Here is a 12732-nt window from a genome sequence, read left to right as displayed (position 1 = left end):
TCTGTTTGGGTTTTAGTAATTGATGAGTGTTTACCCCTAAGAAAAACATGTAAAAATGTTCATTGAGAGAACTTTTCTCTTAAATCTGGTAGTGGCTTTTAAATTCTTTATTATATATCTTTTGTTTTTACTGAAAGCAACTGTATACTTTTTGTTGGTATGAAGCATATGCAGGTAATCGGCGCAATACAAAAAAAATGGCGGTAAAAGCAGAAGCCAGCTTATAACATAGTATATTGACACAAAAATATTGCTGAGGCAAGAGGCAAATTATTTATTCAGAAACAAAGCTGGGCTGTGAAGACAGACCCTTTAAGCACCTCCACCCCTCAAACAAGACTCTGACTACATAACAATACATTACCGGCTTTTGGGGAAGCACAGAGCTTAACTTTTATTTAGTGGAACTTAACGACCGGCTAGTAGTGCTACTAGGACGTACACTTAACACATAAAACTTAAAACTAATGCTTCGCGTTAACAACTTGTTTTATTGTCTTGCTTGCTTTCTTAAATATCCATGGCCATCCATTTTCACTGAGAGCCAAACGCATCTGTCCACCATCTAAAGCTCTTCCCAAATCGTTGCATAAAGTTATGCATGAATCACAGACAGAAGGACAGAACCTAAATTTGTAACCGAGTACTCCGGCCTTCTCAATCTTAAACCAACTGGTCAAAGTGCTAGCACCAGGGTCACCTTTAACCCCATCAGTTGTCACCCACCATTTGCCTGTCGAGGGGTCATAATTGTCAAGCTTCCACACAGTTGACGTCAAGCAGAGTCTGTCTCTGAGGGGAAGGAACTCTATGTTTACATCAGTAGATAAGCGGACAACACCATCTTTGCTATCCGCATTTGAAAAGATCACGGGAATACCGTCGTCGTCGAATCCTCTTTGAACGACAATTTCTGGACAGCTTTGACCTGTGGCCCTTCCTAGAGCTAGTCCGCCACCACCAGCACCCCATATTGCTGACACGACGTAATATTCAACCCCTGTTCGGAGTTCATCACCATCAATATCAAGCACCGGAGAGTCTGCAGCGTTGGCTACCCCAAAGAAATATGATTTTGATGCCAAGGCAAAGAGGAGTAGAACTACGGCTGTTGCGGTCTTCATGGTTAAGTGATATGTTTCTGGATATGTGTTGATTTGGATGCCGCTTAGTTTCTTTGATACCTCAATTTATAGAGGAAGGCAAAGGATGCCTGTCTCGGTTGGAAGCCATACATTATATTGTGGTGTTCATAAATCATCCCAATTCATGAATTCCTCAATATTTCAAAATAGCACATTTCAAACATGGAGTCGGGAGTCGGGACCACCTTTTGTGTTTTTTCTTCTTGTTTTAAAAATTAAGACCAATTTCGTTTAATTGCACGGTTATGGGCAATGACCACCACGCATGAGTGAGTCACGAGTGATAAATTGTTAAGTGACACGTGGTTATGTGACCACGTACTAGCTTCCAACACTATGGGCCACATACTCTTCTTGGGCTTTAAAGAAATGGGTTGTTCTGATCAGCTCGTCTTTCTTTTCTTCTGGACACGGTATTGCTTTTCCAGTTCTATATGGAGAGAGGATTCTTTTGCTCTTGTAACGTAAGTAGTGACGGCGTGAGGATTTTGTGTAAACATATTACGAGCTATTAATAAATAATTCAATGAGAAACAATTCACTAAAATTAATCACAAAAATGAAATACAGTATCAATAAACAAATCAATGAGGAAGCAATCCGAATAAAAAGGTTAATTGTTCACTAGAATCTAAGCAAATAAAAAGAAACACAAATAATTTGTAGGAAAGCAATGAAACAATGCCTAAATAAATAAGTAATAACTAACATTAGGTGCTTAATTAAATCTTTATTTTGTTGGTTTTAACAAAAAATGATTAACATAAAATATAAAGATTTTGATCTTTGGCATTTTAGATTGAGGCATGCTCTAATGGGAAGAATCAATGTACTGAACAAAAGTTTTCTAGAAATTAATTGTTTAAGTGATTTATTGTATGAAATTTGTCTTATGGTAAAGGAAGAGAGACTCTCATTCGCAGTTCATGTTCAAAGCTCAAAACCTTCTTTTGAAATAGTTCATATGGACATATGAGGTCCATATAAGGTTCATACTTAGAATGGTCACATATTTTTTTAACCATTGTTGATGATCTCACACTTTTTACATGGATATACTTAATGAAAAACTGGTCAGAAGTTTCATCAATTATTCCTATTTACAATAATCTTATAAAATTGGCATTGTTCAAAGCTCTATAAAGTGTTTAAGATATGATAATGGCCATGAGTTCAAACTCATTGAATTTTACAATAAAATTGGAATTGTTCATCAACTTTCATGCACTGGCACACCACAGCAGAATGGTGCTGTTGAAGAAAGCATCAACACATTCTAACTATGGCAAAGGCCTTAAGACATCAATCAAATATTCCTCTTACTTTTTGGGGGGATGCAATTTGAACTGCATTACATATAACTAACCGAGTACCAACTAGAGTCCTTCAAAACAAGTCACCGTGAGAGCTGCTATTTAAAAGACTTTTTTCATATGACCACTTTAAAGTATTTGGATGTTTGTGTTTTGCTTCCACACTAACACAAAATAGGAAGAAATTTGAGAGTAGGCCCAATAAATGCATCTTCATAGGTTATCCAAATCATGTCAAAGGATGCAAATTGTATGATCTTATAGCACAAATGATAACTCTATTATATAGAGTTACTTAGTCATATTTTGGATGTTAAAAGAGTTAAGTCCTTATGTTTTAAGTTAGCTTTAGATAGTTTTTATGTTTTTAGTTAATTAGTTTAAAGCATATTAACTTATTTCAAATCATGTAATTCTAGTTCATTCCATGTTGAAAGTCTTAATTTAAGCCAATACTGATCTAGTCCTTGTCTTTGTAGGATTTCAAATGCAAAAAGTTAAATGATGATGAACTATGCAATGGAAACCAAGTACAAATTTTCACTAAACATGTTGTGTTAATTCTAGCATAACTTGACCTACAAAGATTTAATCAATGTCATTATTGGACCATAGAAAAGCTAAGAGGCAAACCTAAAACAGTCATGTTTAACATTTTTCCCAAATCAGCTTTGAGGTAGGAGAAAATAAAATTGCAAAATGAGGTATTGTAGCAGTTCTTGCACCAAGGCGGCACAAGGAAGTAGCATCGCGGCCTCGAAGGACTCAAAGCCATAGCACCTAAAAGAGTAGCATTGCTCCCTTAAAAATTCCTGAGAACTCAGTGCCATGGCAGCTATGGACGAGGGGGACGGTCCTAGTTAGAAGTCAGTGAAAAAAATAAAGAAGTGTAGAGTGTTGTGGCGCTCTGACATGTTTATTAAAACACAACCATTCGGGATTTTATTTTTTAGGGTTTTTTAGTAGTTATAAATATGTGATTTTTAGCATTTAAAAGGAAAAGCTCTGAGAGGGAAACAAATGGTAGTTTAGAAAGAAAGAACAAGGTTTTACAAATGAGGAAATAAAAAGAATATGAAAACGATTGAATATCGAGAATCAACTACAACTTTGTTCTTCATTCTAGTTTTGCATTTCTCTCTTATCATTTGTTACAGAAATGATTTATTCTCTTGAAATTGTTATATTTGCTGAAGAAATGATGATGAACTAAATTCTTTTTCTAGGATTCTTGTCTATTTCAATATGCAATTTGAATATATGATTTTTCTTTGCATAGTATTAATGGGTATTGTATGGTTTATTCAAATTTTTGTTTATTGCATTTTACTGCTTGATCACTAGTTGGTATGATTAAGATTTCTAAATGCAACTTCATGAAGGGAGTTTAGATTAGATCATTGATTTGAATAGCTTATGTTCAATTCACTTAGAGATTCGGTAATAGATTCATATTTGGGATAAACATATACCTAAATACCACAGGTAGCCATATTAGAACTTAAACTTAATGATTTTCTTAACAAATTTGCATAGGCATGTGAAATTAATTTTGAAAAGTATGTGAGCAAGAATCTCGACAAAGACTTGTACATAAAATCAGATTCTAAGTTAGCCATTCACCCCATTAATATAAGATTAAAGGAAAAGATTAAATTCAAATGAAATATCGAAAGACACCATGATCCTAAGATTTTAAAGTAATAGTTTCCTTAGTAAAATTAAATTCATATCTTTAGTTTAGTTTCAACAGTAAATTTTACATTAATTACATATTAAAAATTAAGTGGTTGGATAGGATAAATTTTGTTAAAAATTTAATACTTAGTAAATGTTTATGGGTAAATCTCTGTGGGACATGGTATTTGGCTTGCGTCTTTATTACTTGAGCGATATGTATACTTGCATGTACAACATTAACAACAACAAAGAGTCATGGTATTTAGAGATGTTGTTTTCCATGAGGATACTTTTCCATTTCATTATTTAAAACATGACAAACAAGACTTTAAATTGATAAGACATCTTATAAATTATGAAAAGGCTATTCTCCTAACTTAAAATATTTGAAAGTGTGGGGGTGTCTTGCTAAAGCTATACTTCTTGATTTTAAGAAAAGAAATATTGGCTCTAATATGTCTGATTGCATGTTTAGTGGTTATGCCAAATATAGTGTTACATATAGATTTCTCACATTAAAAAGTGATGTTCTTGATAATAATATAATTGTGGAAATAAAATATGCTCAATTGTTTATCATATTTTTTCATTGAGAATTAATACAATTTCTCATGCATCTTTTAGTAAAAATGATTTTGAAATACAAAATGATGATTTAAGAAGAAGTAAAAGACCAAGGAAAAAAATTTCTTTTAGTAATGATTTTTATACTTATCTTGTAGATAATGATCTTTTAACTTATGTTAAAGTAATTTCTTCTAAAGAAAGTCTATTTTAGAAAGAAGCTATACAGAATGACATTAATTTGATTTTACAAAATCAAACTTAGAAATTAGTGGATTTACCACTTGGAGCAATACCAATTGCTTGCAAATGGATTTTTAAAAGAAAAATTAATTTTAATGGCTCTATTGATAAGTACAAAGCTATATTAGTTGTAAAAGATTTTACTCAAAAATAAAATATTAACTATTTTAATACTTTTGCTCTAGTAACAAGAATTTCCTCATTCATGTTTTATTTGCCTTAGCTTTGAATTACGAACTTGTTGCTCATCAAATGGATGTTAAAACCTCCTTTCTAAATAGTGATTTGAAAGAAGAAATTTATATAACACAACCCGAGGGATGTGTTCTTCCTAGTTAAAAAAATAAAATTTTTAAATTGACTAAGTTTTTATATAATTTGAAACAAGCACCAAAATAAAGCGTGAGAAATTTGATTAAGTTCTTATTAGTAATGGATTTTTTGCTGTTGGAGTTGACAAATGTATGTACATGAAAACTGTTGATAGTGAATGTGTGATTATTTGCTTATTTGTTGTACATGCATTGATGTGGTCAATAAAACAAAATGGTTCTTGGCTTCTAAATTTAATATTACACATCCCTGGAAAAGCCAATGTTATTTTGAGTATTAAAATTATAAGATGTGATAGTGGCTTAATGCTAACAAAAGAGCATTATGTTGAGAAACTATTTAAAAAGTTTAGATATTTTGATGTCATATCGATAAGTACTCTTTATAATAGTAATATCCAATTAAAGAAAAATAAAAGTGATAGTGTGGCACAATCTGAGTATGCTCAGATTATTTAGAGTCTGATGCATTTTATAAATTAAATTCGACTTGATATAGCTTATACTATATGTAGACTGATCAGATATTCACAAAGTCACAATCAAGATCATTTGAATGCGTTGAGTAGAGTAATAAATATTTGAAACGTATCATAAACTATAGTATTTTATATAATGGATTTCTTATTGTATTTGAAGGGTAGTGATGCTAACCGGATCTCAGATTCAGATCGGACAAAATCCACAAGTGGTTATATATTCACCCTTGGTGGGGGTGCTATAACTTAGAAATTAACCAAATAAATAATAATTGCTAAATCTACAATGGAGTCTGAATTTTAACTTTAGAGTTGGCTGGCAATGAGGCAGAGTGGTTAAGAAACCTCTTAGCTAATACTCTGTTGGAAATGAAACCAACAGTTTTCGTATCTACGTATTATGATTGCCAAGTGGCAATAGCCATTGCAAAGAATAAAACTTTCAATGGTAAGAGTAGACACATTCGTTTTAGACATAATGCAGTAAAGCAACTACTTAGAGATAGAATTATGTCCATTAATTATGTGAAGTCAAAGTTAAATTTAGCTGATCCTCTTACTAAACCCTTGAGAAGAAAATTTATTAATGATATATCAAGGGGAATGAGACTTAAGTCAATTGAGGAAATCAACAATTAACGGTAACCCAAACTATGTGATTGAAGATCCCGCAGATTAGGTTCATATAGGTAACAACAAGTTATTTGTCGATAAATTGTTGCGCTATTAAAATTATTGCTCCTTCTATAGTGTGTGAATAGTGTAAAACTACAATGAAAGAAAGGTTGAATTAAACTCTTAATGAATTTCCTATCCGTTATAGGTAGTGTATTCAACTGCAACATACACTTGATAGAATCACCTACATAAGTGTGAAGTGAGGATGCTTCTATGAGAATTGTGACAAATTCTCTATAGCACTTATGAATACCAAGCACACACATGGCCTATTTGCGCAAAACAGCATTGAATAGCAAAAATTGTGGGGGTGTAATGTGATTGGTGAAATCCATATTTCAAATAAAGAACTTTTGGTTCATTTAAGTTATAAACTTCATCATATTCTTTAATTTATATTTCATTCTTTCTAGGATCGGTTCATAGCTTAAAAAGCACCAATTATGGTGCATTACACTCAAATAAAATTTGACCAAGCAAAAACTTCCTATGAAACCTTATGAAATATGTGAGGGATTGTTGGAAAAACAGTGTATTTCATAAAGTTTCAACATCCCACATTGTTAAGGTATAAAAAGAAGTGAGTGCTTTAAATAAGCAAAACCATTATGGGCTTGTTGCAAGGAAGGAAAAAGGAGTGGGTTCCGGTGCACACAAGATTAGACCAGCCTTGAGAAAATTCAGATTTCCTCCCTACGTGCCAATATATACGTGGGCTAGGCCCAAGCGAACTTTTTGTACCTTGGTTTATTTTTTCTTAGCTTTCTTAACTTTTGACTCATTCCAACTGAATCAATCTCAAATTCTACCTACATGCTAACCGAGTTTTTTTTTCTTTTTGAAAAACATAATTTTGTTCATCCATTACTAGTATGCCATATTAAGTCTTTAACTTGTTTGGCAGAAGACTTTACTAGCATGAAAAACCTGGCATGGGAAATCATCAGTGCACTACAAAATCTTGACATTGCACAATAAGAGATTACTAGCAAGCATCTCCACAAAGTCTTAATCTTGCACCTAAAAACACTTAAGAAATTAACCCAAAAGTAATGTCATATGTATCAACATTACATGACTTAGTACAAAATCAAATCGTAAGGATTAGCCATTCAAAGCATCAAAATTCAAGCCAAAGTACGCTTAGAGTAGATCAAAAAAAGAAAAAAGAATCAGTCAGCAACATTTCACCACAAGATTGTCCTAAATATGAAACTAAAGACAGATCAACTAAGAAAATAAAAACCACAAAAAACCAACAAGGACTTGACAACAAACAGATTTGTCCTTTACCACTCGTCATTGTAATGAGCTCACAAAATTTCTTTCTATCAGAATGGCTCCAAATGCAACAACAACCACCAAAGAAAGAAATCACTAATCAACAAAAGCAGTTAATAGAAAACCAAGCCCACAACCACAAAGGAAGTCTTGATTATAGTCAAGATCATTATAAGGCAACCAACCAAAGACTAAAAACCAAAACTCAACACCAAACTAAGCCATCCATATAGCTTGACGATACACTCAATCAAAAGAATAATTCATCCCCTTATATACATCTACCGCTTCAAGTGCCATAATCTTTTATATGACCTCCTTCTTGTCCTCAAGAAAATGCATCCTTAGTTTTTTGCTCAGCTCCTAAATCTCCTTTGCTTCCTTCTTGAAGATTAGATCTCCCTTTCAAGTGTCCACATTTAAGATTGTACTTTCATCCTTACTCTTTCTCTCACTATTTTGTGGACATTTTTTTCTTCCTTTTTTTTGTTGACATAGTCCCTTTGCAAATTACATGAACTCTTTCCTAGTGTAGCAATATTAAAGTTCTTCTTCCTTGCTCCCCTTTAAGTTTTGAGCCTCCCTTTGCCTTTACTTCCTTATCCACTTGTGACCTCAAGAGAGTATTTTCTTAAATAAATTTCCTTCTTTTACTCCTTTTTAATCCTCTATTATCCCATTCTTCTTCAATTTTCCTACCTTTTTTTTTCCCCTCTTCTTCATTCAAATCTTAACTATTAAATTCCTTCGCTTCATTTTTATCTCCTCTCTCTTCTTCGGCCTTTCTAGAATCCTCTTTACCTTTTATTGTTTCATTGGCAATTTTTTTTCGTGTTTCCTTTCTCTTCTATCATACCAACTTTCATCTGAACTCTACTGTTTATTCCTTCTACCATCTCATCTCCCATTTTCCGTTAATACCTTTTTTTTTTGTTCATTGCACTGAATGTTTCCAATTTTTCCTAAGTCCTCATATGTTGAATCTTTCTTAATTTTGCCCATTTTCTCAACTAGCCCATGACTATTAGCATTTCTATTTTTTCTTATGGGATCTTCTTCCTTATGCCACCCTAAAAGATCTAGGCTCAACGTTGCTCGCATAAATAAGCCTAGTTTTTTTGGGCCCTTATCTTTAGTTGGACTCTTTGCTTGTTTACCCAATTCACTTTCCAAGCTTGTCTCTTTACCTTTTTGATCTTTTGACTTTTTTTAATGTCTTATCCTCACTTTTTTAACTCCACCATCTTTATCTCCTATATTTTTGCCAACTCTAGGCTTTCTTATTTCCTTCCCATCTAACCTCGAACTTAGTGTTTCTGTCTTTATCCTATCAATTTTCTCTTTTTGAATCCCTTTCAAATCCTTTCTACAATTTTCATCTGCCTCACTTTCTAACTTGTATACTACATCCTCTATAAAAGCCTAATGCCATCCATTTTCATCCGTACTCCCTCATGTCCTATCAACTCTTTGCATTAATTCAAATCTTTTTACTTTAATCACTTTTTTTGACTGATTTGTTGCTCTCTTGACATCATCCTTTACCATTTGATGTTCATCATTTGACTTTTTATCCTTTCCTTCTCCTCACCACTAACTCCACCACAGTCATTCTTTTCACCGTCAATCTTCATTGTCTCTATGGAAATTTTTTTCTTTTTTCATAGTATTTCAAATCACAAGAGCTTTCAATCCCTACCACAGATATCAGTATATCATATATTTTAACTTCAACCTCCACTTGTACCATGTTTGGAATGACAACCCTACTCTTTACCATTACAAGCATATTAGCCTAATCAAACTATGTTTGCTTGACGGTGTATCTGTCCACTCCTATAAATCTCCCCAAGTAGTTACCTATAGCTTTGAAAGTGTTTAAGTGCCACACTTTTAGAGGAATTTAGATAAATCTAACCCACATTTTAACCTCATTTTCATGAGTATCATAATCCATCAGGGTTATTGAGGTGAAATACACTTCTAATAGGTCCATGTAACATTTCAAGATGGTCCTCATAAAGTCAATTTTCTCAAAAGTTAATAACACTTTCATGCCTTCAAAGACCCTTACATTTTCATGGATCCCTTCATTAGCTAGTTCTGCTTGAATCACACCACACGTAATCTTTGGATTTCAAAAATCCAACTTGCCTATTGCACTGCTCTTTAACTAAGCCATCTCTTCTTTTGGTTTATATGCATGGATGTTGACACTTTTCTGGGTCATGTTCTAGCCATTGACTTGGTGTGACTTGGCTCCACCTTGCATCTTCAAAAAGTGGCTCACAATTCCCTTTAGCATTGCCTTTACCTTTTCTCCCTTATCCTTCATCCCTTTTCACTTTTCTTTCATACCATTTTCTGTAGAATTTTTGCCTAATACTACCTTTTTAAACATATGTTTTTTGATGCCTAGATTGCTTCACTTATCAAGCAATGCTTCCCTCTCCCATGTCTTCGATCTTTTAACAATTTTGACTAGCTAAGCTCATTTAACTGAGATGCTTCTTCTATCAACCCACTGATGGCTTCTTTATTGCATTGTCTTCTCCATTTAATGCCTCTCTTTATAGTGAACAAAAGCATATTTTGTTGTTCTTCACTCATCTATTACACTTTTACTAAGAATGAAGATATCAACAACTTTACCTTATTCTTTAAAAGCTCCTTTAATAGCTGCCTAAGCTACCCACTTAGATTATCAATAAAGACAAAAACAAACGGTCAGCCACCTCTAATCTCATCTCTTCTCTTTGGCCATTTTACTAGGATTTTTAGTAAACATTGGAATCTTAAGAAGGAAATTTCCAAACTCTTACCTTCAGTGGTGCTTCCACCTTTTCTCATTTATCCCTCAACAAATACGGAATTGAAGTTACTAAAAGAGGGAGAATCTAAAATAAAAATAGCATTGACTTCATTGCATGCCAAACTTCACAAGAAACATGTCTAAGTTGGCTCAAGCGGAGGTGACAACGCTAAAAGTGTAGCAACATCATCTGGTGGTAGGAATTATTTCTAGATTAGGAAGAGTGAGGCCGATTGAGTGTTTTTTAACTCCCCTGATTTGGTGCAACATTCACTTTATTCCCAGCCTATAAATTTAGCCTCTCTACCTTAGTTACAACATACACCAATAGTTTTCCCATTTCCACTAAAGCTTTTTTGCATAATTTTTTTGTTTTATTTACTTTCCCATTGAGTTTTTTCTTTATCTTAAAATTCTTTCTGCTATTCTTGCTATCCCTTCTTAGTTTATGTAAAATAATAAGGAAGGGTCTATTGAATCCTAGAAGATAACAACTATAGTCTTTTTGCACTGAGTTTCATACTCCGAAATGACAAAAATTATCTTTTAAGGACAGTGAAATCATGTCTTAGATTTCTTTCTATTTTTACTTGTTTTATTATTTTTTCATTTGTTTATTAGATTTTACAATAGGTACTGCTTAGTATTTATTAATTTTGTAAGAACGGATGACAAACATAAATGATCAACAAAGAAAAAGGAGTAAAATTAAAAATATAATTTTGATTAATTTAATTATAAAATAAAAAATTTTAATTATTTTAAGAAAACAAAAAGTAAACAACTAAACAATAATTAAATCAAAATCTATGAGTACTTAAATTGTAATATAAATTCTAACTTAATTAATAAATGTATATAAAAATAAACCATGTATTTTATCATTTGAAAGGATTAAATATTTAAAATATAATTTTTATCAATAATGAGGCGCCAACACATACACGAGTAGGATGTTTGTTGTCGTCAGTGTATACGTGCGTTCAAATGCCTAATTAATGCATGAGAATGATTGGAATAATTTCTTTTTCAACCAATTCATATCAAATAATAAGGTCGGTCCACGTGTTGTTTGTCTTTTTTCTTTATCTTCAAGGAATGCATTCTTATAATTATGAAAATATTGATATGCTCGTTTACTTCGATTAAAATAATATTTATAAAAAAATTATAATTAATGTATATTTGATTTAATGCAAAATAATACATTAAATGAAAAATATTTTTTATAATAATATTTTAAGTAATCTTAACCGGTTTTATGTAACATTAAATTCAAGATCTTTAATCATTTCTTATGTATCCACTCCAATACATTCTTCATGTACAACAAAAAAGAAATGACAAAATTTAACAAAGAAGTAAAAAGTGTGTTAAATGATTTAAAATTTGAAAAGAGGAGGCAAAGCTACACAAGATATTTCATTTTAGATAATTACAATTTGCAACACTAAAAAAGTGATTGAAGAATCTTACTCTACTAATAATGAGAAAAAATAAAGAAAATTTTTTAAAAAAAGGCTTTTATATGTTACCGGAATCATCAAATCTTTTATCATTTTTGAGAAGTAATTTTTACTTTCATCTGTGACTTAAAATTATTGTTTTTATCCTCATTATCATCAGTAACTTTTTAAATTATTTTAAATCATTCATATGCTTGTTGAACATTAAAATCTTAATGGAATTCATAGAACATCCTCTTGTCAGAACCAAGCATATCGTGTCTAGACATCAAATTAATCATTTTATTTTTATTATCTTGGCCTTGTTAGTTGTCCAACTAAGCTTAAGGTTGAGCCTTTAGGGGCCTTAAAGTCCAGTAAAAACAAGCCCAAAAGTTCAGCCTTTTAATTAAACAAGATTACTAGGAGGATGAATTAACACAAAGAAAATCATATCAAAGGCAGAATTAACACAAAGAAAAGGAAACGTACCCTGAAAAAATATAAAATAAAGAAAAGAAAAGAAACCAAATGAACTATGTTGCGGATGGCATTGCCAAGGCCTTCACTAGGGTAAGGTGGTTCCCCACCAAATCAGTAACTGTGGGTATAAAAACCCACAATTCCTAAACATAAACCCTAGAAAATGGGGAAGAAGCCCTAGAGAAGAAACCCTAGAAAAAATTAATGCAACCTTAGAACTAGGTTTTTTCAAGAAACCCTTTTTTTAAAAAAAAAAAAAAAAGAACCCTAGGAAGCT

General features: G+C 32.2%; 1 protein-coding gene across 1 annotated transcript; it reads right to left on the bottom strand.

Moving 5' to 3' along the window:
- Positions 1-250: 250 nt before the first annotated feature.
- LOC110422514 (21 kDa seed protein-like) lies at positions 251-1181 on the bottom strand. The gene has a single exon (XM_021436463.2). The coding sequence runs from the start codon at positions 1122-1124 to the stop codon at positions 465-467; it is 660 nt and encodes a 219-aa protein (XP_021292138.1). The 5' UTR covers positions 1125-1181; the 3' UTR covers positions 251-464.
- Positions 1182-12732: the final 11551 nt, after the last annotated feature.

Source organism: Theobroma umbraticum, unplaced genomic scaffold (genome assembly GCF_002168275.2).
Source record: "Theobroma umbraticum cultivar Fairchild unplaced genomic scaffold, ASM216827v3 scaffold_146.0, whole genome shotgun sequence".
Lineage (NCBI taxonomy): Eukaryota > Viridiplantae > Streptophyta > Magnoliopsida > Malvales > Malvaceae > Theobroma > Theobroma umbraticum.
This window is presented reverse-complemented; position numbering and strand designations above follow the sequence as displayed.